Source organism: Euwallacea similis, chromosome 30 (assembly GCF_039881205.1).
Source record: "Euwallacea similis isolate ESF13 chromosome 30, ESF131.1, whole genome shotgun sequence".
Taxonomy (NCBI): domain Eukaryota; kingdom Metazoa; phylum Arthropoda; class Insecta; order Coleoptera; family Curculionidae; genus Euwallacea; species Euwallacea similis.
Genome location: NC_089638.1, coordinates 1097421 through 1124769, shown reverse-complemented (window position 1 = coordinate 1124769; position 27349 = coordinate 1097421). Strand labels below are relative to the sequence as shown.

The window sequence follows — 27349 nt, the reverse complement described above, 5'->3', positions numbered from 1 at the left end:
GATTGGTGAGGAAAGAGAGCAGGCAGTTATAGAAGAAGGCGACCAGCAGTAAGCGGTGCTTTTGAACCAGCTTGGGTGTCGTGGTTCATATAATTAGGATACCGGTACGAAACAGTGGAAATAAGCTTATTTCCTTATTGTTGTAGGCACAACTTGTAGGAAATAAATGTATACGGAAATCGAGGGCTTGCGATACTCAATCCAATTTTCTGATCACTTTTTGAATCATAGTCGTAAAAAAACTTTTTGAGATTAACCAAAATGCTGTTGTGACAAAATCTATTACCATTTTGATATCAATATGAATGCACATTCATGCTATTTTTCTCTCCCTGTTTCTCTCAATAGGGCAACTTCCTTTACACGAACTTGACTATATCGGAAGGATCGAGTAAACAAATAAACGCCTTATTCAAGTTGAATAATAGGGAAAGATGGCATTTATTCAAGTAACATGTAGGTGCATTTTTTAATATGTAGACATTAAGAATTCAAAAGGTAGCATATCGGAGTCTAGTATTAAAAAATATATAATGGAAATACCCACTGCGTAGACTTTATATGCTATTCTAACTTATTAAAAATATCGGTTTGCCATTGAATGCAGATGTTTTTAAATATACTCACTTGTCAAATTTACCCACTGTCACTAACTACATATATAACTACGTATAAAATCTAATACATGTGAAGACTATGTCTACATCATCGGATCAAAATTAATTCTATGAATTTCGCAGAACATTTAAGAAATACATAATAAAATGTTAATTCGCATTGAAAGAAAATGGTGCGTAAATCGCCCAAATTCGCATTTCATTCGCTTCAACTCACACTTGAAAAAGAGGACTGAATTAATCTCTTTTCGATCAAAGAGTCACATAAAAACTTTCGACATACACTTATTCATGTTATTTATTCAGGAAAAAATATCTGCATGGCAGACTGAGATTTTTACTAAGTTGGAACAGCATATATCTAGGAAACATTTTTTACCTAATCTTCCATCAAAGGTATACAGTAACTATAAGTATATAAAACTATACATTTAGCCATAAGTATTTTAATATCTTTAAGGCAATACGTCAGACTCGGAGAACAGAAAACTGACCACAGTTAAATAGGCCACGATGACTGTGAACGCTACAGTCAGTAAGAGAATCAGCAATATGGGAATGACTCTACACCTCGAACCTTCGATCTCTTTCTCGACTGGCCCTTTCCCAATCATTTTCTTGTTCTTGGAATAAGGAATCAAACCCACGAATAGGCCGCTTAATACTGTCCACACAGCCGCTTGGTAGAAGGAATGCTTCCAATTGCCAGTTATATCATAGAGAACCCCTAAGACAATCGTATTAGCTGCGATTTGATGGAAATAATCATATATTAGTACCGGCATATGGAGGTCCAGAAAGTATACCAATCCCCATGCATAGCAATTGCAACCCGTATGCCACAGTAAAGCGTTCCAATGGTACCAGCTCAACCAGTATGCCTGGGGTGAACGAAAAGGTACTGGACAAAAATATGCCAAACAAGGCGGCACTGATTTGAAGCATAATATAATTCTCCACGAAGAATATTATCCCTGCGATGGATATTCCGCATAAAATAAGGCAAACTGCGTAAGTCTTGGTTATGTCCATCCAAGGTCTATCGCCAGCCCACCCCAAGAAAACCTGAAAATTTTAAATTGAAATACTGCAGAGTGATATGGTTATTGTCAGTTACCATTCCAATGGTGTTAGCAACACCGATATTCGATAAAGTAAATGAGGCAGATTTGGTTTCGTACTGATGGGCAAGCATAAGCTCGGCGAGGTAAAAGTAAGGCACTATAAACCAAACAAAAAGGATTATGGTCGACAGAGACAGCAAGAAAAAATGCAGCTCTAAGAATAAAGAATAGTCGAACATGCCCTTCACCAAATCAACTATTTCGGTGTACCATTTCTAAAAGGAAGTGAGAAACTTTTACTTATATACTACCAAAAAAGTTTCCATTTAAGGGTTTTTCAAACAGACGCGGCAGACAACGCAGCACGCTATTTGTAAAAAAACAGCACTGGTCGCTTTGGCTTTTCCCGCAGCCGCAGCTTAAGAAACTGAAGCGTCCGAAGCCGCTGATGCAGTCGCGTCAGTTTATGAACCCATTTGAGTAACAATCGATTGTAAAACACAATACTCCACAATTTAAACGGAAAACTTAAATTAGAGGATCGATTTTGTGGGTAACATGAGGCCGTGTCTGCCAACGTGTGCGCACGTAAGAGACTAAGAACAGCATGAGCATTTAGAAATGACGTTTTTGTCTTTTTTATTTCAAAATCCAGAAGCAAGACATATGTACATATAATAAACGTGTGATGGAGCGGTTGACATGATTGTACTAATCTTTTACACAATAACGTTACGGAATATTATTATGCACGGTTTGAATCTTTATTACATACACTTGTCTCTAATTGCCCACTTTCGGTTATAGGTTATCCTTTTATGTTATCTGGAATTTACTGGTGTAAAAGTAATAAAAAAGTTTACCGTACGTGTGTCAATTGTCAGGGCTGTCTGACAACTTACAAACATTTTTGGCTTTGGCATATGTCACTTTGTTCCCCGTATAGTAATTTTTCACCCTACATGTATGGTAAAATACATCGATAGACCGTTTTATTTTACTGCACTTTTGTAGGAAAAAATTACCACACACATACCGCTGCAATTGTCCGATTGTCCACAAATATTTTCGACATTCACACACGTCACTGATACATAACATCTTTTGGAAAAAGAAATTTCCAAATTTACAAAATTGAATCTGAAGTTAATGATTTCACGAAAACATCAGCGACGTAACTTGAAGTTTTGTGCCCCTCGTAGTTTCGATTCAGAGCCTCTTTACTCGAAGTGATTTTTGGCGGCTTACAAAGAAGGCCCTCCATCATAAGTCAGTTTCACGCTGCACGATTTTCACCGTCAATAATTGTGAAGTTTTGTATTTAAAAAACCGATTAATTATCACCAATTACCCTCTCTTATTATCAGTTCTTCCGACTTACCTCCTCCCTTTGTTTAGGTAAGGACATCATCGATACTCTGTATATATTAGGACAACTTGAAGCCTTGAACCTGTATTTGTTCATATTAAAAATAGCCCCTCTATGTACTAAAGATTGTCTGTGCATTTTTAAGTTTTTAAAATAACTATCATGTTTGGGATTGGCCCATTGTTGTTTGAATCTCGGAAAAGAAGCATTGGGTGGTAACTTCCCTTTAGCCTGATTTCCCATGAGGGGCTCATGGGCTTCGGGCTCGTGGTTTTCTGGTAGAGATGCCTGTAAGAGCACAATTTTTTACTATTAAAAATTGTACCGTTAAGGCAAAGCCCCTCTGTACAAGTAAGGCTTACGCTCTAATTATTATGACCATTGTTAATCTAACTATATTGTTAGGGTGTCATCCCATAAAAATTCAGGAAATCCAATTTTTTTGTTTAATCAACTGATAATATGATCGAAATTTTAATCATTGCATGAAAATTCCCTCTTTTAAGGTAAATCTTATAGGTACTTAGGCCGTTAAGCTATACTCACTTTAAGCTTTTTTCATTTGAACTGTCTCATAGGAGCACAGCAATATTATTCTTATGGGAAGATTCACGTGAGCTCAAGAGCATATCTTAAGCCTTACTTATACAATCGGGCCTAAATGATATTTACCTGACGCGTTATATTATCATCGGCTGTTGATGCATTGTCCTGCTTCAGTTTCATACTAAAAGTGACCGGTACTCGATGGGTCGATTCGTTTTTAAGGGAGTCAATAGCATTGTCCAAAGAAGTGCTTCTGCTTGCTAGTAAACTAGGATAATTATGCAAGATGACATTGTAAAGTTTCTTATTTCGACTCAGAAGCTCTAAAACTTCGATAGGCACCTAAACAAATATAAAAAAATCTTTTGTGGAACCTGAGAAAATTAAAGAAAAATGTACTAACTTTTTCATTTTGTTTAATAAAGGTGGGTAAATTCAAGGCCGATGAAAAATACTTCTTGAGTTTTTCCTTATCTTCAGTGCTATCCACAGAAGTTTCCAAGTCTTGCAAGAGAAATTCGGCGTTTCTGCCACTTGTAAGTAGCGACTTTAGTTCGGCAATATCAATGGCAGTAGATGGATTGGTAGACGATACTGACATTAAGCTAGTTTTGCTGGATTTTTCGGACTTGTTCAGTTTATTTTTCGAGTTTTTCCTGCAATTAGAGATCAGTACATTTTTTTTTGACAAAGTCTTGGAAATAATCTTAATTGAGCGCAATTAATGTTACAGTCAATGATGTTAATTATTGCTATTCATTCTGATTAGGCTCATGATGCTTGTCTGTGGGACACGTGCGTCTAATATTTAACAACAAAGTGGCATTTAACACGTTAACCGCCCACCGTACATTTGAATTTTTAGTGGATGGGGCCCAAAACGAAATTTTGTTTTAAAATGATTTTTTGATTACATTACTGTCATATATATTTGACTTTTATTATAAAAATTCCAAAAATCAGTAAAAACACACTTTGAAAATGAAACCCAACGCTTGGGATTCGTAGCCGATTTGACAGAAAAAGTGAAACCCATGGTTTGGGTTTCGTGGTGGGTAATGTGTTAATACTGTATATAGATGAGGTTCCAAATCCGATGTGTTATCTTTTAAACGGTAAGGGGTACAGGGTCGGTTAAATTAGAAAAAATGTGCCAAATTTAATACCCTCCCAAGAGCTGGAAACAATATTGCCAAATGATTTTAGTTTCTAAACTTTTATGAAAAAACTAAAATTTGATCAAATATAATTTTCTAAATAAATCGAAAACTAAAAGTTTTTCAGTAAAATGTTTGATACAAAAATTTTATTTTTCTTATGTTTATAAATAAGTAAATTTCTAAATTTTAAAAATTGCTTAGTTTTTGAGATAGTGACAACTTGAGTTTTTTAAAAACGGACCTGTATATTTTACCAGATTTTTAAGTCATAAATAACACATTTACGATGATGTATCACATGATAGCATTTTCTGACGCATTAGTTTAAAAAAAGGTATCTTCGTTTTTTTTCAATAAGCCAGACCGATCTTAGAGCTTTAAATAAAAAATGCTATTATTATGTTGTTCAAAAATATTATGTAGGCAAATAGATGATCAGTAAAGCCATATGTAATCTATAATAACTTAGTAATAATAGACTTTTAATTTAGAATATTTCCAAATTTGAAAAAATAAAATTATTAAAAGCGGAAAAATACAATCTGAAGAGATATCAATAGTTATTTTAATACTTCCATCTACTTACAAATCTTATTTTCTAATTTGTAATAAAATTGTTCACAGATATTACCTTAATATAAAATTATATTTGGCCATATTTTAGTTTTTCCATAATACTTTGGAAACTAAAAATCATTCGGAAACATTGTTTTCAGTTTTTGAAAAAGTATTAAATTTGGCATATTTTCCTAGTTTAACCGCTCTTGTAACTCTTGCTGTTTAAGAGATTGTAATGATAACACATAGGGTTTGAAACACTCTGTATAGTTAAGCGAATACTACATTTTATTTTACGGTAGAATGGCATATAGGGGGACGCACTGAAATCTTCGATGACGTTTTTATTTTTTATGGGAAATTTTTTAACAATTTTTTCGTATTCTCAACATCTAAACTTTAAATCTTTACTGGGGTGTTTCCAATCCTGAAATCTTAAATTAAAAAAATGTCATAAAATAAAGTTTCAAATTGGTAAAATAAAACTATTAAAACCATTAATACTCGATCGTTAAACAGGATATAACGTTTATAGTGGATGCGTGTTTGAACAATTTCGTGACAGTTTTTATCACCAATTTCCAGGAATCTACCAATTATCATCATCATCATCAGTAATCCCACTTAAATTGCAGTGCAATAATACATAATTCAATTACGTGCCACACTTTATCTTTCATAACTTCTATAAAAAATAAAAACTTACCTGCTTTGGTTAATAATCCAGTCGGGATCCCTCATTAAAGCCCCACAAACGCACATGTTCAAAAAGCAGCCCGACAGAATTAACGTGGTACCCCTCCATCCATATTCATAAAGCAAATAATCGGTCATGGGTGAGAAAATGAAGGTGCCGACTCCGGTGCCTGAAGCCCCTATGCCTACTGCCAAAGTCCTCTTTTTATCGAACCAAAAAGCAATGGAGACTACCGCTGTTACATAGATTAATCCCAATCCCAAGCCTGCCAAGGTACCAAAAGTAAGGTACATGAGGCCAATGGAGTTGCATTTGGAGCTTATAATGAAGCCTACGGCCGAAATAATGCCACCAACGATGGTCATGGACCTGCAGCCGAATTTATCCACGAATGCACTCATAATGGGACCAGTGAGCAGAGGTACTGCCATAAATAGGCTGCCAATCCAGGAAGTTGAACTTCTAGAGGCTTCAAATTCTTTTAGGAACTCTACATAGAGTAAGCCGAAAGAGAAACTTATTCCATCTGCTACCATTGAGAGTATCAAAGAGGCTAGTACCACCACCCAACCCCAACCTCCATCTGGGATATTAGGCTTATCTTCGTTATCTTCAGAACTAGAGGAGGAAGAGGAGGAGGAAGATGATACCGAGTGTGACTTGAACCGAACTTTCTCATTGTTGTTATTGAGGGCCACAACACAGCTGTTAGGGGTTTTAGCAGGGGTAGACTCTAACGAGGGGGCTACTGCAGATAAGGACACTATCGGGGCTAAATTCTTCTTGTTTTCTTGATGGGACTCCATCATGATGAAAAAAAGCGCAAACTAAAACTCTTTTTAAGTAGGAAATTCAGTTGACTGGGACGATGAAACACGCAAAACGGAATGAACTAATGCTCATCCAACGCTTGGACCAGCCTTGGAGGTTGATCCTGGGATCTCGGCCGAGTTGGGTGTTTGGTATGGAGGACAAAATGCGTTTGATCCCGTGACCTCTCATCAATTACCGGAAGATCGGACGATGGTGGTGGGAAACCTATCCTCCGGTTGAGGTTCAAAGACGTTTCAAGCGAAGCAGAGGAGGATGCAGGAATGAGACATTGTTTCCAAAATCTGAAAACAGGAAAGAGGAAGCGTTACTACATTTTGTGTTTTTGCAGCACAAATATAACTATTATTATTTATGATGATGATAGAAAATCGCCATAGGTCAACGCTCAAGCATAACTCCCACGGGATTAAAGTTACCTCGATCAGGTCCTTCTACGTTCCCTCACAAGTGACGAAAATTTCAACGCTTATTGATCTGGCTTATAGTTAAAAGATCACGAAGTGAAAAAAGCAAAAAGTTTTTTAATTAATCTGAGTGATGCCAAAATTTTCTAAAGTCAGGTCGGGCCAGCTTGCGGGCTTGTGAATTTCCTGCTCATCATCACCTTCAGAATTCACTATCAATGGGCATATAATGACACGATATTTGAGAGTTGGCATGGCAAACTGATTTTATGTCAAAACAATGCGGAAAGACTGTCATATCCAAATCGCATGCGAATCTTTGCAATGCCCGTGCCCTATTGACGCAAAAGCGAGGATGCCAAAATAATGCTACTGCCAATAAAAACAAACAAACAGAGGTTATTTTGAGTACTGAGTGTTTGCTTGCCAAATGGCGGTGGTCTGTTTTGACCACACGTCATATCAATATCTGTAGACGTCTGGGTCGGCAGAAATAACCGGCCTATGTTGGTGCCAAAAAAATTTATTTATATCAGCAGGGCGTCAATAAATCTATGATTATTATTGAATAGGAGTTCACGCACCTTCTGTGCAAACAGTGAAAAAAATGAACACGTGACTCTCTTGTTTTAACACATAGTTACGTAGCTAATTATTATCAATGAATTAACAAATTTCACTTCGAAAAGAAACAGCAATTCATTTTAACTGAATTATTAGAACATTTTCACCCTTCTATAAAGGTAAGGATTTCAAATTCGGCATACAATTATTATGCGAATTTCATTTGCCTTTTATCGTACTTAATTATATGTATATGTAGGTTTTTTATATAATTGTCTAGGGTTTTTGAATAATAGGGTTTATTGATATTAACGGATTCTGCTTGCGGATAACAGTTCTGGTGAGCCACTCGAAAAGAAAGAGGACCCTCTAGATTCGGGGCGTTCTTAAATACTAAACTAAGGGTAATTAAAACAGTGTCGTACCCTGGCTAGAAGGCAATTGCCGACTTATGACACCACCTGAGTCGTTACCATGGTACTAATAACGTTTTGTCGGTACATTTCCAGAGATGCCGACAAAGCGCGGCCGCGCGTCTCATCCACGCCGACAAAGGGCGGCTATCCTTTCCCACAAGTACCGACAAAGGGTGGCTAGACGTTAATCATAAAATAGCAGAATTGTATGAAGATAATGATTGCGAAACCCTCTTAATTGACGAAAATACCTCTAATCAGGTTGCGACATACATAGGCGTCCTATAGGGGCAACATCAGCCCCTTTACAATTCTTTCATCTTAAATTAAGAGCTAACCTAATTAACAGCATCAGAGCACTATCACTATTTACAACTCAACGACTTCCGATTGTGCCTCGACTTTATCGCAAACATGGAAAAGTCTTTATAGTATATGTGCCCAAGGGTTAGATCTATTCGACCTAAGAATCCCACATATAGTACCGAAATTTTGGATGGAACAGTTCATATAACTAAGATGCCTAACATACGCGGCCAAAGTTCTCGAACACGTTGATTTTTATTTTTTCTTGCGGTTTTTTTTAATGGTAAATTAATGTATACAAGGTAGTCCAAAAATCAGGTACGACCACTAACTTTGTTTTTTTCAATGGAAACACCTATTTTTTAATTTTAGTTTTGAATTCTACGCAAAATTTTAACTATGTTTCATATATCATATCATATATCTAAACGCAACAGGTTTCAAGAAATTTACGATTGAACATATAAACAACTGAAACTTTTGATTTCTGTGGTCCTGAAAAGGACCGATTTAATACAAAATAAAACAACAAGCAACATTTAAATTAAATGTTCAAATTCAATCCCACCTACTTCTTGACAATCCCCCCTTGACAATCATTTGCAACACAAGCATGCAACTTCACTCCCCAAAGCGACTTCACTTGCAACCCAAGCTTTCAACTTTGCTCCTCAGTAGAACTTCACTTACAAGATAAGCATTCAACTTTACTCCCCAGTGCGACTTCACTTGCAACTCAAGGATTCAATTTGACAAATTTTTTCATTTGCTTATTATTGTTTGTTTTAGTTCTCTAGTGTTGTTTCATAAAATAGAGTATTTCAAAAACTACTGTTTATGCTGGTTTTTCCGTAAGAGAGTGATCCAACCGACAACACTACATGTTTTAACCGTGGACTCCATAAAAGAATTATTAATATTATCAAAAATTGTTTCTTTAGGAAATACTAGAAGTCGAAATTTATGGAAATTAGACACTCTGTATATTGCTGAACTTTTTTTGAGCGGATTTTAATAGAAGTGAAACGATAATGCGTGATCGTGGTTTGATTGTTAACCCAATCATAGGTCGGATTAACGATAGATCTAATTCCATGTGGTTAGAGTTGTTAGGATTGAAATTTTCTCAATTGTTGAAATTCTTATTTGCCATTTCTAGTCTATTCACATCAAAGGTCAATGCAAATAACAGCATTGAGTGCTATTATCCATGTATACTCTATTATACTATAGTTGCTTGTATCGTTCCGTGGAAACTCGATTATAGCGCTTTTCTTGATAGTTTGGCTATTTTAGCATTAAACTAATATTCTTGCAAAGTTATTATAGTTGGCTGATTGAAAGATCAATACGTAATGATGATTTTTTTTAGCCACTCAAAAGAACCAGCATGGTCGTAGTTTGAATGTCGTATGTTAAATGGCGTAGAAGCGTATAGTTGGAAAGACGCATGTATACATAAAAATAAAAATATTTAGATGTCGGTACAGGGAAGTTATAAGAGAAAAGGGTGATAAAATTGCAAAATTAGACTTCTCATAAGTGTAATACATGTATTTTTAGAATTTTATTCATCAAGGTTACGCTATATCCAACTACCCCCATTTGCACCATTCAGTAGGGCAAACGTAGAGATCACTACTAGTTTTCAGGATGACATGATTTTTAACCAGCAATATTCAGTTATAGGTACTGGAATTAAAATTTAAAATTACCGGCTTTAAAAAAGAACTACCGATCATGTTCTAAAAAATTCGTCGCCAATGTGGATTGCTAGATACAGAGTGTTTAAAAAAAACTCTGCATTTTGCGACCTCAGCTGCATTTCATTTATCCAACAAGATATCGAGAAAGTGAAAATAGATTTTGATTTAGTTTTTGCCATATAATCCAGTTGTATGCTTCATTTTTAAATGAGTCAGACTATGTGTTATTAGTTAGATATTTTTTAAAAGAGCGAGAAATTTTTTTAGGACAAAAATTGAACCAAAGATGGTACAGTTGTAAACAGCACATTGGACATCTAAAAAAAATTGATAATTTAGTTGATATTTAACTGCCTTCGCAATTTTTTTAATTAGTTTCAACTTGGATTTTAATACAATTGAAATCTCAAATTGAATAAAATCCAAGTTATTAGATAAAATGATTTCAAAACTATGAAAAAAATCTAGATATTTTTTAATTTATGGGCCTAATCTGAATAAGTATATTAGAAATATTAGTAGCATTGTGTTTACCAAAATGTTACTAATTTTAAATAAACACGTTCGCCAAAACCAAAAGTCGATTAGGACCATAATATTTAGTGCAACCCGTAAATGGGAAATTATAAATATATTATACATTTTTTAGTTTTAATATTAATTTTTTCTGTTAGCTAATTTATTTACAATTTGAATCTGGGAATAAACAGCTTATTAATCACTTTTTACTTCATTTGGCCCAATTGCTCGAGTGCACTTGTCAATGTGAATCGCACTATACAGATTCGATAACATATTAAATGCTATGACCTATTTATTGTTCTGCAGATACATAGAACATAAGTTATTTAGGTAGTATATTTAACATTCGTTATGTTATTGGAATTCATTTTTTGTTTAAGGTTTGGTTAAAAAGCTCGCAAAATCCAAATATTAAGAAAACAATGTTTCTATAGTTACTTTCTTTATTTTTCTTGTAAGTGCCCTTAGGCTGCCTGCAGAAAGTGAAACTGCATATCCACTACCAGGTATTCAGAGAAGTGAAAACATATCATTTATATATAACAAATTCAACAACTTACCTAAAGAGTCAACGAAATTTTATCGATCACCCGTCTATAGGAGTGGCGGAAACGAAAACACCCCTCGCATGAAAGCTGCAAAATCAGGAACGAAATAAAAACTTTCTATTCTACCTCGGTAAGAGTGTAATATACAAATTATCGGTGCACCACTGTTTGTTTTTGTCAGGAGACCTGGGCCCAAAATATCGCGGTAATCAGTTAAAGATAGAAAATTTGGCTGAAACCAGCTGAACTTGTCACTGGCTGAAAATAAAATATTAACCAGCAATGCCTGAAAGTTTCGTCCTTGTGAATTCATCTATGCACAGTGAGGGAGAAACCTAAAGTTGCCGGACGAATTAGGAAATATAGAACACTGCATGTGAAGGTGTTCGAGAACTCAACTAAATATTTACATTTTCAAAACCATACCTACCTACTTTTTACAATCCTACTGCGGAAATAAAGTGACAGTTTCACGCAATTCGTACCAAAGCCAGTGGTCGAAAAAATTTTTTACGACCTTTTATAGAAAATAGAAGTTTTCTCTTTTATTTAGGGAAAAACAACAGCACTTTTGCTCCCTACCTACAATAAATGTAACAGTAATTTTTTAAATTTTTAAAAAGAAAGAAAATTTACTCCCTAGGAAGCAAAAATATTTTTCTACCTGGCGAACAAAATTATTTTTCTGCCTAGTCATAATAAATATATACAATATCTGTTTCATTTTGATTTTATATCAGAACATTGGTCGTAGAGAAAATTAGATGCACCACCTTTGGAAGAAAGCGTCTTTCAGTTCCAAGAATGTTGATGCTTTCTGTTTCGCATTGAGTTTCAAATTTCTAACGGGTGTAATTTGAGAAATTACATTTTTCTCCCTTGCTGTCCAAAAAACTACTTTTTCTCGTTTTTAACATATTTGTATATTTTGCCCACTGTATATGATCGTGTGCCCCATACGTGACGTAACTCGTGACGTCAGAAACTCAGCGGTTTTCGAACTTTCTGTACGAACTACCTCCGGGCTGCAGTTGCGCGCCACTGGTTTTTACCACTTCAATGGAATTTTCCATTCTATGGTGAAGGTCTTGTTTTGTGCGTTGTGAAAATCAGCGATGGTTTTACAACAATTTCTAATGTAATTTACGATGTATCACAAATTTTATTTTATTTGGGGGATTTGATTTAGATAGAAAGCTTTATATAGTGTGGAATTTTTAGAGAGATAGTGTTGAAATATTTACAGCTTGTAATTGTTGTAATTTTTGTGCTTTTTTGCAGTATATGTCCTTATAATATACGAACATTTAGCATGGGGGAAATTTAGGTTAAACTGGTGTATTGTAATCGTCTTAAGTCTTTTTAGATTTCGTTTTTGGAGGTAAACATTTTGTTCTATTTTTGGGAAAAGCAGACCATTCGTGGGAAGATTAATTATAAAAATCAGCAATAACCTACTCCCCAAACAGGAATGTTACAAAAAAATGAACCGATCTATTAACCACATATTTCTTAAACAAAAATCATCATTTTTATTTATTTTTTGTACGCTGACTTCCCATGAAGTCTTACTATGTGTCTGTTTTCAGTACCTTTTTACTCAGTGCCCGCTAACGCGCAATGAACCTTTGCATCTATTTACATGTTGTCCCATTAATGTTTTGCCGACATTTTACCGGTTTAGCTAAGTGTTCGACGGCCTTGTGATGGCCGGAGGGTCAAATATACACAGACACATTACAAATTGCCAGTGCAGTACTGGCAAATATTGATTTCAAATAGTTACATTATAATATGTACATTTTCAGTAACTTTGTGCCTGTGACCTATAATTACCATGTAATTATTGTAAAAATGAAACAGTTTTAGATTTTTACAGTTTTTCGGTACTCCCAACCATTGTGCATGACCTCTTCCTCTTGGGCCACCTAAATGTAATAACGATGTTACGCTTCACTGGCTTCGAGTACAATATACAGAGTGTTTCAAAATATTTCTGCAAATTGTTTATTTTTGATTCTTCTCTCCGAAATAAGAAAAAACGTTCATATGAAAATATGTAGGTCCGTTTTCGCTGCCTGTCTGAAATACAGGGTGATAATGTTTTTTTTTAGAAGTCCGTTCCGGCATTAAATATTTTAATAAAAATTGAAGAGCGTAAAATAGATGCAGAAGTTAATCTTTTAAAGGAAAAACAACGTTTCAAATTTCACCAGTAGAGTCCCCATTAATCTGACCCTGATCATTTCAAAGAAAAAACATGATACGCCACTGGTTTAAAAAAATTAAAATTATATGCTTCATATTTCAGTGAAAGAATTCTCTTGAATATTTTTCATAATGTTAACCGTTTTGATAAAAAAAACATTATTTGTTAATGAATATTAAAATTATCAGATTAAATTACTTACAAAAAGACCAATTAAATTAGATATGGAAAATGCCCTTCACCTTCAAGAAGGCATGCCTCGACCATTTTTCGTATTTTATCGCGCACTGTTTGAAAAATTTCTAGTGTATTTTTTATTGTATTAAACAAATGAATTATGCAATTTCTTAGTTGCAGATTGTGTTTTTTCCCTGAAAACGGTTAACGTTATTAAAAATATTCAAGAAACCTTTTTTCCACGGAAATATGAAGCATTTAGAAAATTATTTTTACTTTTTTTTAAGCCTAGGAAGTATCATATTTTTCAGTCAAACTTTCAGGGCCACATCAATGAGGACACCACTGGTGAAATTGAAAATATTTTATTCCCCTTAAAGGATGTGTTTCTATACATATTTTACGCTACCCAATCTTCAAAAAAATTTTTAATACAAGAACGAATTTATTAGAAAAAAAATTAAAAAAAAAAATTCTCATCCTGTATTTCAGACAGGAAGCGAAAAGTGATCCGTATTTGTAGGAACTTTATTTCTTATTTCAGTCATAGGCACTTCCAGTTAGCAGCTGATTTATTTTGAAACATCCTGTATAAACTAAACAAATAGAAACAAATTATTTGGCATTATTTATTTCAATAAACAGAAGTTTGCACCGAAGGAAATTTCCACTAAGATATAAATTTGTGTTATCAGTAAACACATGCAAAAATACTAAAATTCATAATAAAATAATAAATCATTATCTAAAATTATTGTGGGAAGTTGCTTTGCTTTAATTGTTTGAGATTAGAAACGGCGCATCTACTATTTGAAGAATATTATTATATAGGATGTCCGGAAATAACATCGAAATATTTTGAGAGGTAGTTCTGGAAATTAAAATAATAAAGTACTTCTTATAAACATACCCCAAAAATTGCTTTTTAAAAGGGCTAGAACCCTTTAAGATGTAACTCTGAAGATGGTTTTTTCTCAGCATTTTCGAAACGGTTTTGTGCTAAAATTATGAATTTCCATATACTTTAATAAGTTGGAATGTGAACATTTTTTTTTGTGTTAACAATTGTAGATTTTAGTCAGGGGCGTTACGTACAGGAGGCGTAAATGTTGCCCTAACTTTTTTGTTTGTGACATTAATAGTAGTGCATAATAGGGGACTCTCTGTATGTGAAGCTCCTGTCTAAAATCTGCAATTAACAAAAAAAAATTAACATTCCAATTTATTAAAGTATATCCAATTTCACAATTTAAAAGCAAATTGTTTCGAAAATATTTCGAAAAAATGATCTTGGGAGTTCCAACTTTTAGGGATTCCAGTCTCTTTAAAAAGCAAGTTTTGGGGGATGTTTATAGGAGCTTTCTTTATTATTTTAATCTCTAAAATCACCACCCAAAATATTTCGACGTTACTTCCGGACACCTTGTGTTATTAAAATTTAAAAAATTAAAGGAAACGTTGGAATAAAATACTCCAAGGAACGTGTAATTCTTATTCTAATCTGGCAGTTCAATATGTCGAAAAATTGTACAAAAAATACTATACAAATTCAAAATACTAAGTTTTCGGTATCACTTCAGATGAAAACCTCAAGTATCTGTCTGAAAATCTCAAGTATTCAGGGCACTTTACCAAGCACTTGAAAAGTCAAGGTTAGATACCTACACTACCTCATTCAATTTTAATGACTATGATTCCTCTTCAGCCTTCAAATCATAATACGTGTGGACAGCTTTGGCCGTCAAATAACAGATGAGTATAAAACATAGAATCAATATTAGCAAAAGCACCGTTAAGGGCACAGTTTTATCCCTGTCCCCTTCCAATTTTTTCTCCACATCGCCCTTCCCTATCAGCTTCCTGTTTTTAACATACGGAATAAACCAAATGAAAATTCCGGAGAGAATTATCCAAATGGAAGCTTGATAGAATGTCTGCTCCCACGTTTTGGTAATATCAAAAAGTAACCCTATGGTAAAACCAAGATATCAACGCACAAATTTAAATTACAAAAATTGGTCTTACCAGCATAGGGAGGACCAACAAGAGTACCAATTCCCTGGCATAAGAGCTGTAGGCCATAAGCGATGGTAAACCGGTCGATGGGTACCAATTCCATTACAATTCCTGGAGTAAAAGCGAAATGACTGGACATTCCTAAGCCAAACAATGATGAGCATATTTGGAGCATCACCATGTTTTTGATGAAATAAATTTGACCTGCGATAGATAATCCGCATATAATCAGGAATCCTGCATACGCTTTTGTGATATTCATCCAGGGTCGGTCTCCGGCCCATCCTAATACTAGCTAAGGAAAGAAAATTATATCGTTATGCTACAAGGGAAAGAAATTTCAACTTGCCATTCCGATAGTATTTGAAATACCAATGTTGGAGATGGTGAATGAGGATTCTTCGGGGTTGTAGGCATTTTTCTTCATCAGTACGTTAAGATAGAAATAGGGGACTATGAACCAAGTAAAAAATATGATTGTCGATAAGGAAAGCAGTACGAAGTGAAGTTCTGTGAAGAGCGAGTAGTCGAACATGTCTTTTAATAGGTCCATAATACCAGAATACCACTTCTACAACAATTAATTTTATTGTCATACTAGGAACCTAAAAGGAAAAATCTTCTACTTCTTCATGATCTTCTGGTATTTCCACCATGGACACCCGGTAGATATTGGGACAGCTCGAGGCCTTGAATCGGTACTTGTTGGTATTAAATGTCACTCCTCTCAGCACCAAAGAGTGTTTGTCCATCTTCAAGTTTTTGAAGTATTTCTCATGAATGGAATTCTTGCGGTGCAATAAAGGTTCGTGCACTGTAGCTTCATGACCTTTAGGCCAGGAATCCTTGAAGATTATTATATTAATGAGTTTTTAGCTAGTTGAAAATTGCTACCTGATGGACGGAAGGTGATCTGAGAAGCTCTTTTCCATTAGCAATATTGGCGCTTGATTTGGTATTGGATAGTACCAAGCTAGGATAGTGGGCGAGAATGACGTTGGATACGTTTTTGTTATGAGTGAGAAGCTCTAGCACTTCTACAGGTACCTGAAATGTTGATCTCAATTTTAAGTCGATAAATTTTCAAAAATTCTTTATACTAAAAATATCGATGACTCATACATGGATACTTCTTTTTCAATTTAAATCGCAGTATATTTCACCTTCTCATGTTGTCTTACGAAAGTGGGCAAATTAAGAGAGGACTGGAAATAGTTCGTTAACTTCTTTGTGTCTTCGTCATCGCCCAAATTCGTCTCTAAATCCTTTAGGAGAACTTTAACATCCTGATCGCTCGTAAGCAATGCCCTCAGCTCGTCAACATTTATTGGATTTTCTAGGCTGGCATTGCTCGACTTCTCCGACTTATTCAGTTTTGATTTTGAGTTTTGCCTGGAAAAATCCCAATTTCCTTGATCAATATTTATAGAATATTAAATATAGCACATTGATAATATTTTCAATGCTTTCCAGTGAATTGAAAGGAAATATACCTACTTTTCTTGTTCAGCAATCCAGTCCGGATCCCTCATCAAGGCTCCACAGACACACATATTCAAGAAAAATCCCCCCAAAATTAGGGTGGTACCCCTCCACCCGAATTCCATAATGAGGTAAGTAGTAAAAGGTGAAAAGGCAAAAGTACCAATTCCAATTCCTGCGGAACTGATACCTACAGCCAGGGTCCTTTTTTTATCGAACCAAAATGCTACGCTCACTACCAACGTGACATAAATAAGACCCATTCCTAGACCTGCTATTATTCCGAAAGTTAAGTACATCAGTTTTATTGAGTAGCATTTGGAGCTCAAAATAAATCCAGAAGCTGAGATAACGGCTCCAACTATGGTCATGGATCTGCAGCCGAATTTGTCCACTAAGGCGCTCATTACTGGACCGGTCAGTAGAGGTACTGCCATGAATAAACTTCCAATCCAGGATGTAGCGCTGTTTGATGCTTCGAATTCCAGAAGGAATGCATCGTAAAGCATTCCAAAGGAGAACGCGACTCCATCTGCTATCATGCAAAGGAAAAAGGTAGCAGCCACCACTACCCATCCCCAACCCCCATCTGGAATGTTGGGGTTTTCATCATAATCATTGTCTGTAGACGTGGAAGGTTTGGCCTCTACAGGCTTCTTAATAGTTTCCAATGGAATAATCACATTAGATTTTATAGGCTTTGTTACTAGAGAGTCTAGAGATGGGGCTATTCTGGACATACGAGCCAATGGGGCTGCATCGATGTTACTGGACATTCTCAGTACTAAGCGTAAAATTATCAGCTTAGCTCTTTTCTTCTTGAGGAGGCGTAAAATGCCTCAAATTCAATTAATAGGGATGTATAGAATGAAGTTCTTGCTAATATTCATCCAGCGTTTGGACCAACCCTGTAAACTTGACCTCGGGTCACGGCTAAGAGCTTTATTAGGTATGGAGCACAAGATTTCTTTTGCTTTATGCCCTTTCATACGGACTGTCTGATAGGACGATTTTAAGAAATTTCTCAGTGTTGTGCGTACGTTTAGGCTATGTATTGGATGGGTAAGTGCATTGTCTGATAGGAGGATCAATCTGAAATAAAAATCTAAAGTAAATTTCAAGTTTAGAGCCTTATCAAGTGGGTTCATTTAATTTTATTGACCTAGCTATAATGAGGGCTTTCTTTTAATCAAATAATGCACAACTAGTAATTCACTGTTAACTTGAGTCAAGGACAATCAAATTACGATATTTATAGAATATTGCACAAATACGATTGTGTTGTTCATGCACAGTTGCATCTAACATTCTTCAACCAAATAAGAGTGACGCATACTCTGCTGAGGGGTCGTAGAACAATACTATATCTGGTAATATACATATTATGAAAGCCAACGATTTAGAAGAACTAGATATAGCAAACAACGGCCGGCACCCCACAAGTTGTATCCAAATCTTTTGAGCGCCATGTTTTAGTGTCCCTATGACGTAATTTTTCATCAAGATGCGTCATGCGCCGGCGTAATCAGCGGATATAACAGGTTGTGGTGATATCAATTCCTCAAACTTCGCTGCCATGGGTTACTACCAAAACAGGGCCATAAAAGTGTGAAAATTTTTGCTACATTCAGTTCTTCTTAATCACTGATGGAAACTCTGAAATATATTAAGAAACGGAAAAATTCAGCTAAAATTATAGAAAAATTGTAAATTTAGACTTCTGGATGTGTATAATTTGGCGACGTATCGTTTTTCTTTTATTGAGGCGATATAAATACGTAAGCTTGGTGTTGATGGTTAACAAAGTAAGACATTTTAATCAGAAACCGGTTAATATTGGGCACAATTTTTGTGATTTTTCAAAAATTGCAAAAAATGAATTAACTTGAGTGATTAATTAACTTCGTGGCAATACTATTTTAACCTATCAACGCACTCTGGTATTCAAAAGTTATATTTGATGAGTAAAGACGATTCATGCACTGAAATGTTTTTTTAATTGAAATTTTGTCATTTGTCCTCTTAAAATCCATGAGTCAAATTAGGGAAAACTGGGATACGTAGCAGGTCTAAAACGTATTTTCTGTCCATTTATTAAACGGATCTCGTTATGCTGGGTTCAAGACTTTTTGCCATTTTTCTCGTATTTATTGGATCGCCCCCTAGGACGCTATGAAGAGGGCTTCCGTCATTTGTGGGCCACCCTGTACAATAAATTATCTAACATATTTACTGTCAACACGTTTGGAAGAAAAACTAAATATCAATTGGTTTGAGATAACCGCGGAAGCGCTTGGAATTTTGCGGAATTTCCACATCAGCCTTAGAAGTGACACGCATTTGCGTTAATCTTTAACAAATTAAAACATTTGCGGGTAAATGGTTGACTAAAAGATAGAAAAATCATAACTCAGTAATTGTAAATAGGTCTTTCTGAGCGCGCATGACTTTGGGACACCCTGTACACAGATAGTAAAGCCAAAAATCGTTAACAAAATAAATAGTTATTATCCTAGACAGCCACAATAGAGATTAGGTCGTAATACAAATCAATGGTAAACAAATAATATTAAAGTTCTGTGTTGAGATTTACGTTTTTCATATGTTACGTGTTACGTAACGTAACGTTGTCATATCAATGATATCCACGTACATATGTATATGTATTTACCGCCTCCAAAAGGAAATAACTATAAATGATCTCATAAGTGGAATTCCTTGTTGTTGCGTTCTACAAGTAGATTACACCGTGCTTTAAGTGCCGAAAAATCAATGTTCTGTTAACTTTGCCATGACACCAATTTTTACGGAAACAAGGAAATAGCGACATAACTGGATTATTCCGGTGTTTTCAAGAAAGTTATCTTATTTAGTCGCAGATCGAAGCGAGAATTTTCCACAGCTTCTCTCAGCGAAAACTTTCCATAACATGTCACAACAGTCCCAGCACTTCCAAAAGCACCTTATAAACGATCGGCGTGATCGAAAATTTGATAACAAGATGGCACATGAACATTCATTAAGTTGATTAAACTTAATGAATGAAACATTAAATAGATCACACTTACATCTCAAACAATTATAATTGTTAATAAAATACACGTTCAACAAATTAAAACCGTTCACAGAAATAATTGATACGCGCGCTTTAGTCAGTTCGCTAATGGACTAAATTAGGAACCTTGTTTCAATGTGCTTATATATGAAATATTTGCCTATCGACTCTATATATGCTACCAGATGCTCGTTTGTAATGTTTGTAACACAATTTACAACCGGGTTTAACTAATTATTGATACGGTTCGTGGATTTTCACTGTCATGTAATGCGACTAAGTATATCTGAAAACAGATTATTGTTAATGGATATTCCAGAATTAATGCATATAAGCTGCAAATGATTGAGTATGATTTAAAATCATAATATGTTTCAATAATCGAAGGTGTGGGAGCATGGTTCAGTTAGGAGAACTAGAGGAATTATGGATTTTTTAGAAATAGTTAAATTTTAATTTCCCTTGCTACTGATGTTGATTCCAACGAGGAACAAACTAATAGTATAAAGAAGGCATCGACAATCGTCTAGTTTTCGAAGAACCAAGAAGACAAAAAAAATGGGCTAGATAAGCGATGGTTTCAGACAGGCAAAAAATTCGACTAGCTTCGGCGCCGAGTAACATTAAAAGTTGCACGACAAGCGCAGAGTAAAAAATCGAAAGTTACGCGACAAGCGCAAGGTAAAAATCGAAAGTTGCACGACAAGCGCAAAGTTATTGGGATCCTAAGAAAATGTGTAGCTCGACAAGCGCCAAGGTCAACAAGGTTTGAAGTTCTGATAAAATGTAAAAAGATTGGAGTCAAAAGGGATCAAAATCTGAAGAAGACAAGATCCAGATGAAAGACAAGACAAGCGCAGAATTCAAATTGAAATAAACAAAGCAGTTTTTCCAAATTACGGAGATCTGGGAAATGTAACGCTTTTCCCACAACTGCTCGTGTGCAATACTCTTGCCCTTCATGCTGTAGTGATTTATTTCATAACAAAATACTTTGTACGGGTACAATTTTCCGATGATTCAGAATTCACAATTTTCGCAGTTTCACCCAACGGAAAATTGTCATTTTCGATTAATAATTAATTTTTATGAAATATCTGCAGCTTTGCGCAACCTTGACGATATTCAATGTTGCTAATATCCAAAACCTAATTGTCACAGTTTTATCGCTAAGGATAAGTGTTAAATTGGATTAGATTTACAAAAACTAGCAACTAGCGTGCGTTTATTGTGATATTCTGAGTTCGTGACTTTTCCATACATTCCTTCGTAAATAAAGTTAATTTATGATGACAATTGTGTTACTGAATAAAAAACAATTAATTAAACTACTGAGAACCCGTTTATATATTCAAACAACAATACATGTAAATACATTTTACTGCACGTTTGAAGGAAACAATAACGTAACATACGCGGAAAATATCTCTTTAACACACGCTGAACGCAGTCCTAGTTACACTTATGAATGTCATCTTTAAGTTTAGGTATTTATATTACTGCATAGTAAACACTTTCACTTTTAATTGAGTCGGGTTAGATTATAGCGAACGAAAATGAAACTTGAAAGTAACACTTTGTCGCACATGCAAGTGGAAAAAGTGATGTTGACGTCATGGAAAACTGTCAACTTTCATACTTTCAATTCGCAATCCCGTTCGGCAAAGTGACTTTCACGCATGAGGGTACCCCATAACACGTACGTAAGACTACACTACGAAAGACTACAAGTGACATCAGAACACATTACCACTGTATTACGCCTACATAAGACAATATATCACGTCTGATTAGCTGTACACTTTCACTCTGTCTCGGTTTATAATCCTCCAAAAAAGAAAGATATGGCACTGGTGCAAAGCTGCACTTTTGGTAGGTTGCCCCAATGGGTTATTGACGGAATTGGAGGAGGATAATTTTGATTAATAATTCAACCTTCCCACTTATTATGCAATTGTCCATTGTGACCATGAAAAGCCAATGTTTAGATTTGAGATATTCATTTGAGTAAGCAAAAAATGATTCGTATTTGTGTTGTGTAGTTTTAAGTCTTTGGTGACTATTTCGTTTTTTCATTAGTGTAAAAATTATACATAAAAATTGAAAAACAATTTCAGAGATGATAAATCAACGAGGGTGTCAATAACCAAATGACCGATGTGCAATAGCCGCTGGAGCACTTGTGGCTTACCTTATTGAGAATTTCGTTGATCGAGTAGAACTGGAACGCACTAGGTTTCGGTTTTAGCCAGAATAAACAATGGATTATTAATAGAAATCGCGAATGTTCCCATTAACAGATATTTAGCTGAAGCAGCTGCTAAAATATGAATTGCGTTGAGCCAGATCTAGTGCTTTTACCTTAGAACAGTGGGTCAGAATGCACAAAACTTATGGACAAATGCTGTCGCCGTTTACTATACACCTACATACTACTCGGAGATTGGGCGATAACAACTTTCAGTATCGAAAATTAGTTATGTAAAGGCAAATATTGGTTTAACCATGATATACACAATGATAAACAGATATCAACACAGGCTGAATATTAATTATGATTATATTATATTTCATTTAGATTTTTTATGAAGGAGAACTATTACACCTAATCTGATAATATACCAAAATGAGTAAAGTATTCTCATTACACTCCTTGGATACAAATTTCGAATCGATCAGTAAATGAATTAAATAATTGATAATAAAATTTGGCTCACTGTATCCCTTTGAATGTCATCGATCAGTGTTTTGACATCACGGTTCAGGTTTTTCTTTCATAATCCATCCGTGGCTATCTTTTTTTAAAATTCGGTATTAATTAAATCTACTTTAATCCTTCGTTGGAATTGAGATATTGAGTTAACCCATCAAAATTATGGACTATCGTCAGGTATTAAATTCTATTAAGGGAGTATGTATTCTATTAAGGAAGTATATAATTGATTTTTTATACAGCAAGTCTATCATAAACATCTTAGTTATGGAAGGTATGTGTTGATTATGAAATTAAGTGCTTATATACATACAGAGTGTTTCAACGAAAATTTTCCACCACGGTTATTTTGGATAATTGTAATAATAACATAAAAGTCCCAGACACGTCAATTCTGTTTTCGAAGGGGGTACATGATGGCGCATATGTTAAATTTATTGAAATAATTCTGTGGGACTGTATTTAGCTTTGGAGTTTCAAATGGGGTCATGAGTCGAGTGATCCCTCATTTTAAATGTAATAAAATTATCTTTAACGTAATACCCATTTTTTTTAATATTTAACTACCAGTTTTGACAAAAATAACGTCGAAAATACCTAACCAAATAATTAGATAAAATTAAGTAATTAAATATTCGAAATGATTTCCCCTCACCTTCATGCAGTAAAATAAGCATTGCTCCATATTTCGACGAACATTTTCAAGAACTCCAAGGGGGATTAGTTGACACTCTTTAACTAACCGTCTTCTTAATTTTTTTAGGGAATCCGGTTGAATTAGATAAATTTTTTATTTTAAGTAGCTCCACAAAAAAAATCGAGGGGTGTTAAATCAGATGACTTGGATGGCCACTCAATGGATTCTCGACGATCTATACAGTGATTGGAGAAATTTTTATCCAGAAATTGGCATATTGCTGCTGTGAAATGCCGGGACGCCACATCCAGTTGAAACCACGCTTCGTTTTTAAACTATTCTTATCATTTTCGATGGCCTTCACAATCATCGGGTAGATGTAAATTTTCAGAAGATTTAAGCATAATTTTCCATTAAGATTCTTCTGAAGAAAAAGTGGTCTGATTACTTGGTTACCAAGAATTTCAGTCCAAACGTTTAGGTTTTGAGAGTATTGAGGGTGTTCCTTTGTGAAAAGCCTCGTATTGGAATCATTCCAGTATTGACAGTTACGGCGATTAACCAGTTTATTTACGAAAAAAGTACATTCGTCTGAAAAGCAAATCGAGTAAAATAAATTGGGATTAGACATAAGTTTATCAACCAACTTCTCCATATCAGTTGAAATTGTCCTCGTTGAGTTTATGGACCAATTTAATCATGGGTTGCCCTTTTAAGCTTTTAAAGTGCACCAACAATTCGTCGCAGAGACACTTAAAATTTCTGATAATTTACGTCTATATTCAAGATGTGATCTGCTTCGATTTGGCCAACTGCAACGATTTCGGTGGCTTCATTTTTGACCGGATTTCCAAATTGCCGCTTTTTGTTATGTACAGATTTGTTTCTCGAAATTTTCGTGCCAAAGAAATTACGTGAACATGGGAAGTAGTCTTCTTCGGGTGCTTTTCATTGAAAATTTATTTTATTCCTCGAACGCAATCTTTGTTTTTGAAATGCAGCTAAATTAGTTTAATTCTTTCTGCCGTACAGTAAACAATTTTTAGAAATAGTAATGCACAATTCATTTAAGCTTCTTGAGTGCAGGTCAAAGGGAGGACCGAGTACTAAATAAATTTTAAACTGTAAAGCAAAATGTAAATATTATTTTAAACAATTTTTTTCGTGGATTCCTTTAATAAAGCACATGATATTAAAAAAGCGTCTTTATTCGAGTCCATCAATGGGATTTTGTGAATATTTCGTCGCATCTTCTGCACACTTTGGGCGTTATTTTTCGCAAAACTGGAAGTCAAAAATTAAAAAATTGGGTACTACGTTAAAGAAAAATTTATTATCATTAAAATGAGGGGTTACATGACCCATGGTCCTATTTGAAGTTCCAAAGCTGATTGCACCTCCACAGAGAGGGTTGTTTCAATAAATTTAAAATCCTTACCTTCGTGGGCCTCTCTCGAAATTAGAATCGACGTGTTTTGGCGTTTTACGATATTTTTGCAATTATTCAAAATAACTATGGTGGAAAATTTTCATTGGAACACCCTGTGTAGTGTGCCCCAAATTGGATCTCGGATACGTATGTCGGGATCTTGGTTACCGTAAGAGAAGAAAAGGCAGTTTATAAGGAAAGTTTGAGCAATGCATAGCGCTTTTACAGCAAATGTTTCGACGCAGCAACAAACCAATTACCTGCAAGTAGCTGAGATTTTACTTGAGTTAAAAATTTATTCAACCCTCAAGGTCCTCTCTGGATAACTAAATCTACCTGCCAACAGCATTCACAGATAATTGGTCACTATGGACTCGGCAGGGTTATACAACCCCTACCAGGATTCTATTAGTCTACTTCGCCGGTCTCAAATAATAATGTATTTAATTGAATTTCGTCAAATCAAAATAAAAGAATCCTTTACTGAATAGAGGGAGAACCCTTTTGGATTGAGTCCAATTTCCTCCATTTCACCAGAAACTTTGAAGTTGAAGGAAGACGAACCATGAGGTGATCTCATTGAAACCATGTTTAATTCTGGATTTTTGCCACTGTTGAGATTTATGAGTTCCCGCATCTCTAGACTCTGGCGTGTTTTGTGGTAATTCGAAGGTAAGAGGTGTGTTCCAAGGAATCAACCATCGCGGCGATAATGCATTGGTCGGAAATAGTATTATAAGAAGAGCCCGGCTACTCGAATAAATTTAAAAAATAGGAAAAATTGGAATGATTGTGTTATGGTAGGTACACCGCAATTCATCCACTAATAGCTTCTATTAGACACTATCAAAACTGTATTCAGCCCTGCCTTGGGGACATAAATATGTATAATTCGATAAGTATATAAAAAAAAGAAGAATATGTCGGAATCCTCATCCCACTCCAAATGGAAATTTATCGCCTAGAATTAATTGAAATCGATTTCCCGAAATTGATACCTAAATCTTAAAATTAATGTTATTTTATAATGAAAATTTAAGGGGAATTACCTTTAAGAACTTTCACCTAACATATTTTTAATATTTGTTTTTTGTCAGTCATTTTTTCATTAAACTTTAAAAAAAAAGATTATGAATTAAAATTATTTCTTTCTCTTGTATTTGAATTAGGTTAATGTGAAAATAAGTTAGGTGATAGAGGCAATTTAAATTGAATATATGAACATCAACCAAAATCAATATTGGTGCGAAAGGCTCATATGATCAATTTTTAATTTGTAGGCCTTTGTTGTTGTATAGATAGACATTAGACCAATGTGTTGTAATTTATTCAAAATTATACCCGTTTATAACATCATTTTAATGGCGTTTGGAATAAGCAAATGAATATTCCGTTCTTTACACAGTATTTCTTTAAATCAATAAGTATACGCTTGAATTCATTATTCGAGTTCCTTCATTCAGACTATTTTAAAAATTTTATTATCAACTACCTACCTACCTACCAACCTTTTTCTTAATGTATATTGTCCTTGGTTTCTGGTCGAGCGATTCGAGCTTGGGAGTTTACTTTTATAGCAGACCTGCATATAGTATTAGTGCTACCCATTCTTTCATCAGTTACGTCGAAATATGCCATCAAAACTCGGTTTAGGGCTTAAGTAAGTCCAGTTACCTTAATTGTTCTTTCTCAAGTACTCAATTTACAGTCTGGCGAAGGACTTACATATGTACATAAGTGCATTTATTACATTCATGTTTATCTATAATTATTTTCGTGCAGCCCTGAATCATCGTTTTTAAGCTCTGGTGCTATTTTTTAGCGATCAGTGGCATACAAGCAAGCAAGAGGATACGTTGTCGGATTTCACAATCTATCATAGAAGAAGTCTACCAATCTACCGAAATTCCTCTTCAAGATCACAATTACTCAAGCTGGGACTCACGTATGTAATATTTTTTACTGAAAATTATGTTTCAAATGTAATTATATCTATACAAGGCAACTACTTAATAGATATTTGTACATACATACATATATTGCATGCGGCAACGCTAGAAGATGACTCAGGATTAATCACAATAAAATTTAAATTTTAGCTAGAAACGCTACTAGAATCATGTTAGGTGATAAAGGAGGTCACTTGGTTCCCTCCTCAATATTATATTAATCAATATTGTTATTTTAGCAGCTTAATGTAAAATGATACGTATATGAGATGTATGGTTTAGCATGATTATCGACTTGAAAGAATCAATAATATTCATAATAGTAAAGGAGCAATAATATCTTTTACACGCAAATCAAGATATCTCTCTTT

General features: G+C 34.8%; 4 protein-coding genes across 5 annotated transcripts in view; 1 reads left to right on the top strand and 3 right to left on the bottom strand.

Moving 5' to 3' along the window:
* The window catches only part of LOC136417846 (monocyte to macrophage differentiation factor 2), a 199091-nt gene that overhangs the window by 13793 nt on the left and 157949 nt on the right, over positions 1-27349 (bottom strand). The gene's annotated exons all lie outside the window — the stretch shown is intronic.
* The window catches only part of LOC136417842 (lactosylceramide 4-alpha-galactosyltransferase-like), a 95075-nt gene that overhangs the window by 56175 nt on the left and 11551 nt on the right, over positions 1-27349 (top strand). The window contains exons 1-2 of one of the 2 annotated variants that reach the window (XM_066403685.1): positions 26617-26689; positions 26852-26974. The exons of the other annotated variant lie outside the window; for it this stretch is intronic. The gene's annotated coding sequence lies outside the window, so the exon portion shown is untranslated. Of the gene's footprint in view, positions 1-26616; positions 26690-26851; positions 26975-27349 lie in introns of those variants that run through there. 2 annotated transcript variants of the gene reach the window in all.
* On the bottom strand, positions 372-11581 carry LOC136417831 (monocarboxylate transporter 14-like). The gene is made up of 9 exons (XM_066403659.1): positions 11459-11581; positions 11324-11398; positions 6021-7126; positions 4000-4252; positions 3723-3938; positions 3063-3338; positions 1735-1956; positions 1397-1682; positions 372-1344 (listed from the first exon to the last, which is right to left on the bottom strand). Exons 3-9 carry the CDS (start codon positions 6818-6820, stop codon positions 1073-1075), a joined length of 2325 nt encoding a protein of 774 aa, XP_066259756.1. The 5' UTR covers positions 6821-7126; positions 11324-11398; positions 11459-11581; the 3' UTR covers positions 372-1072.
* On the bottom strand, positions 15176-22685 carry LOC136417834 (monocarboxylate transporter 14-like). The gene is made up of 8 exons (XM_066403667.1): positions 22442-22685; positions 17211-18287; positions 16877-17105; positions 16608-16760; positions 16340-16558; positions 16059-16284; positions 15723-16004; positions 15176-15666 (listed from the first exon to the last, which is right to left on the bottom strand). The coding sequence occupies exons 2-8, from the start codon at positions 17969-17971 to the stop codon at positions 15386-15388; spliced, it is 2151 nt and encodes a 716-aa protein (XP_066259764.1). The 5' UTR covers positions 17972-18287; positions 22442-22685; the 3' UTR covers positions 15176-15385.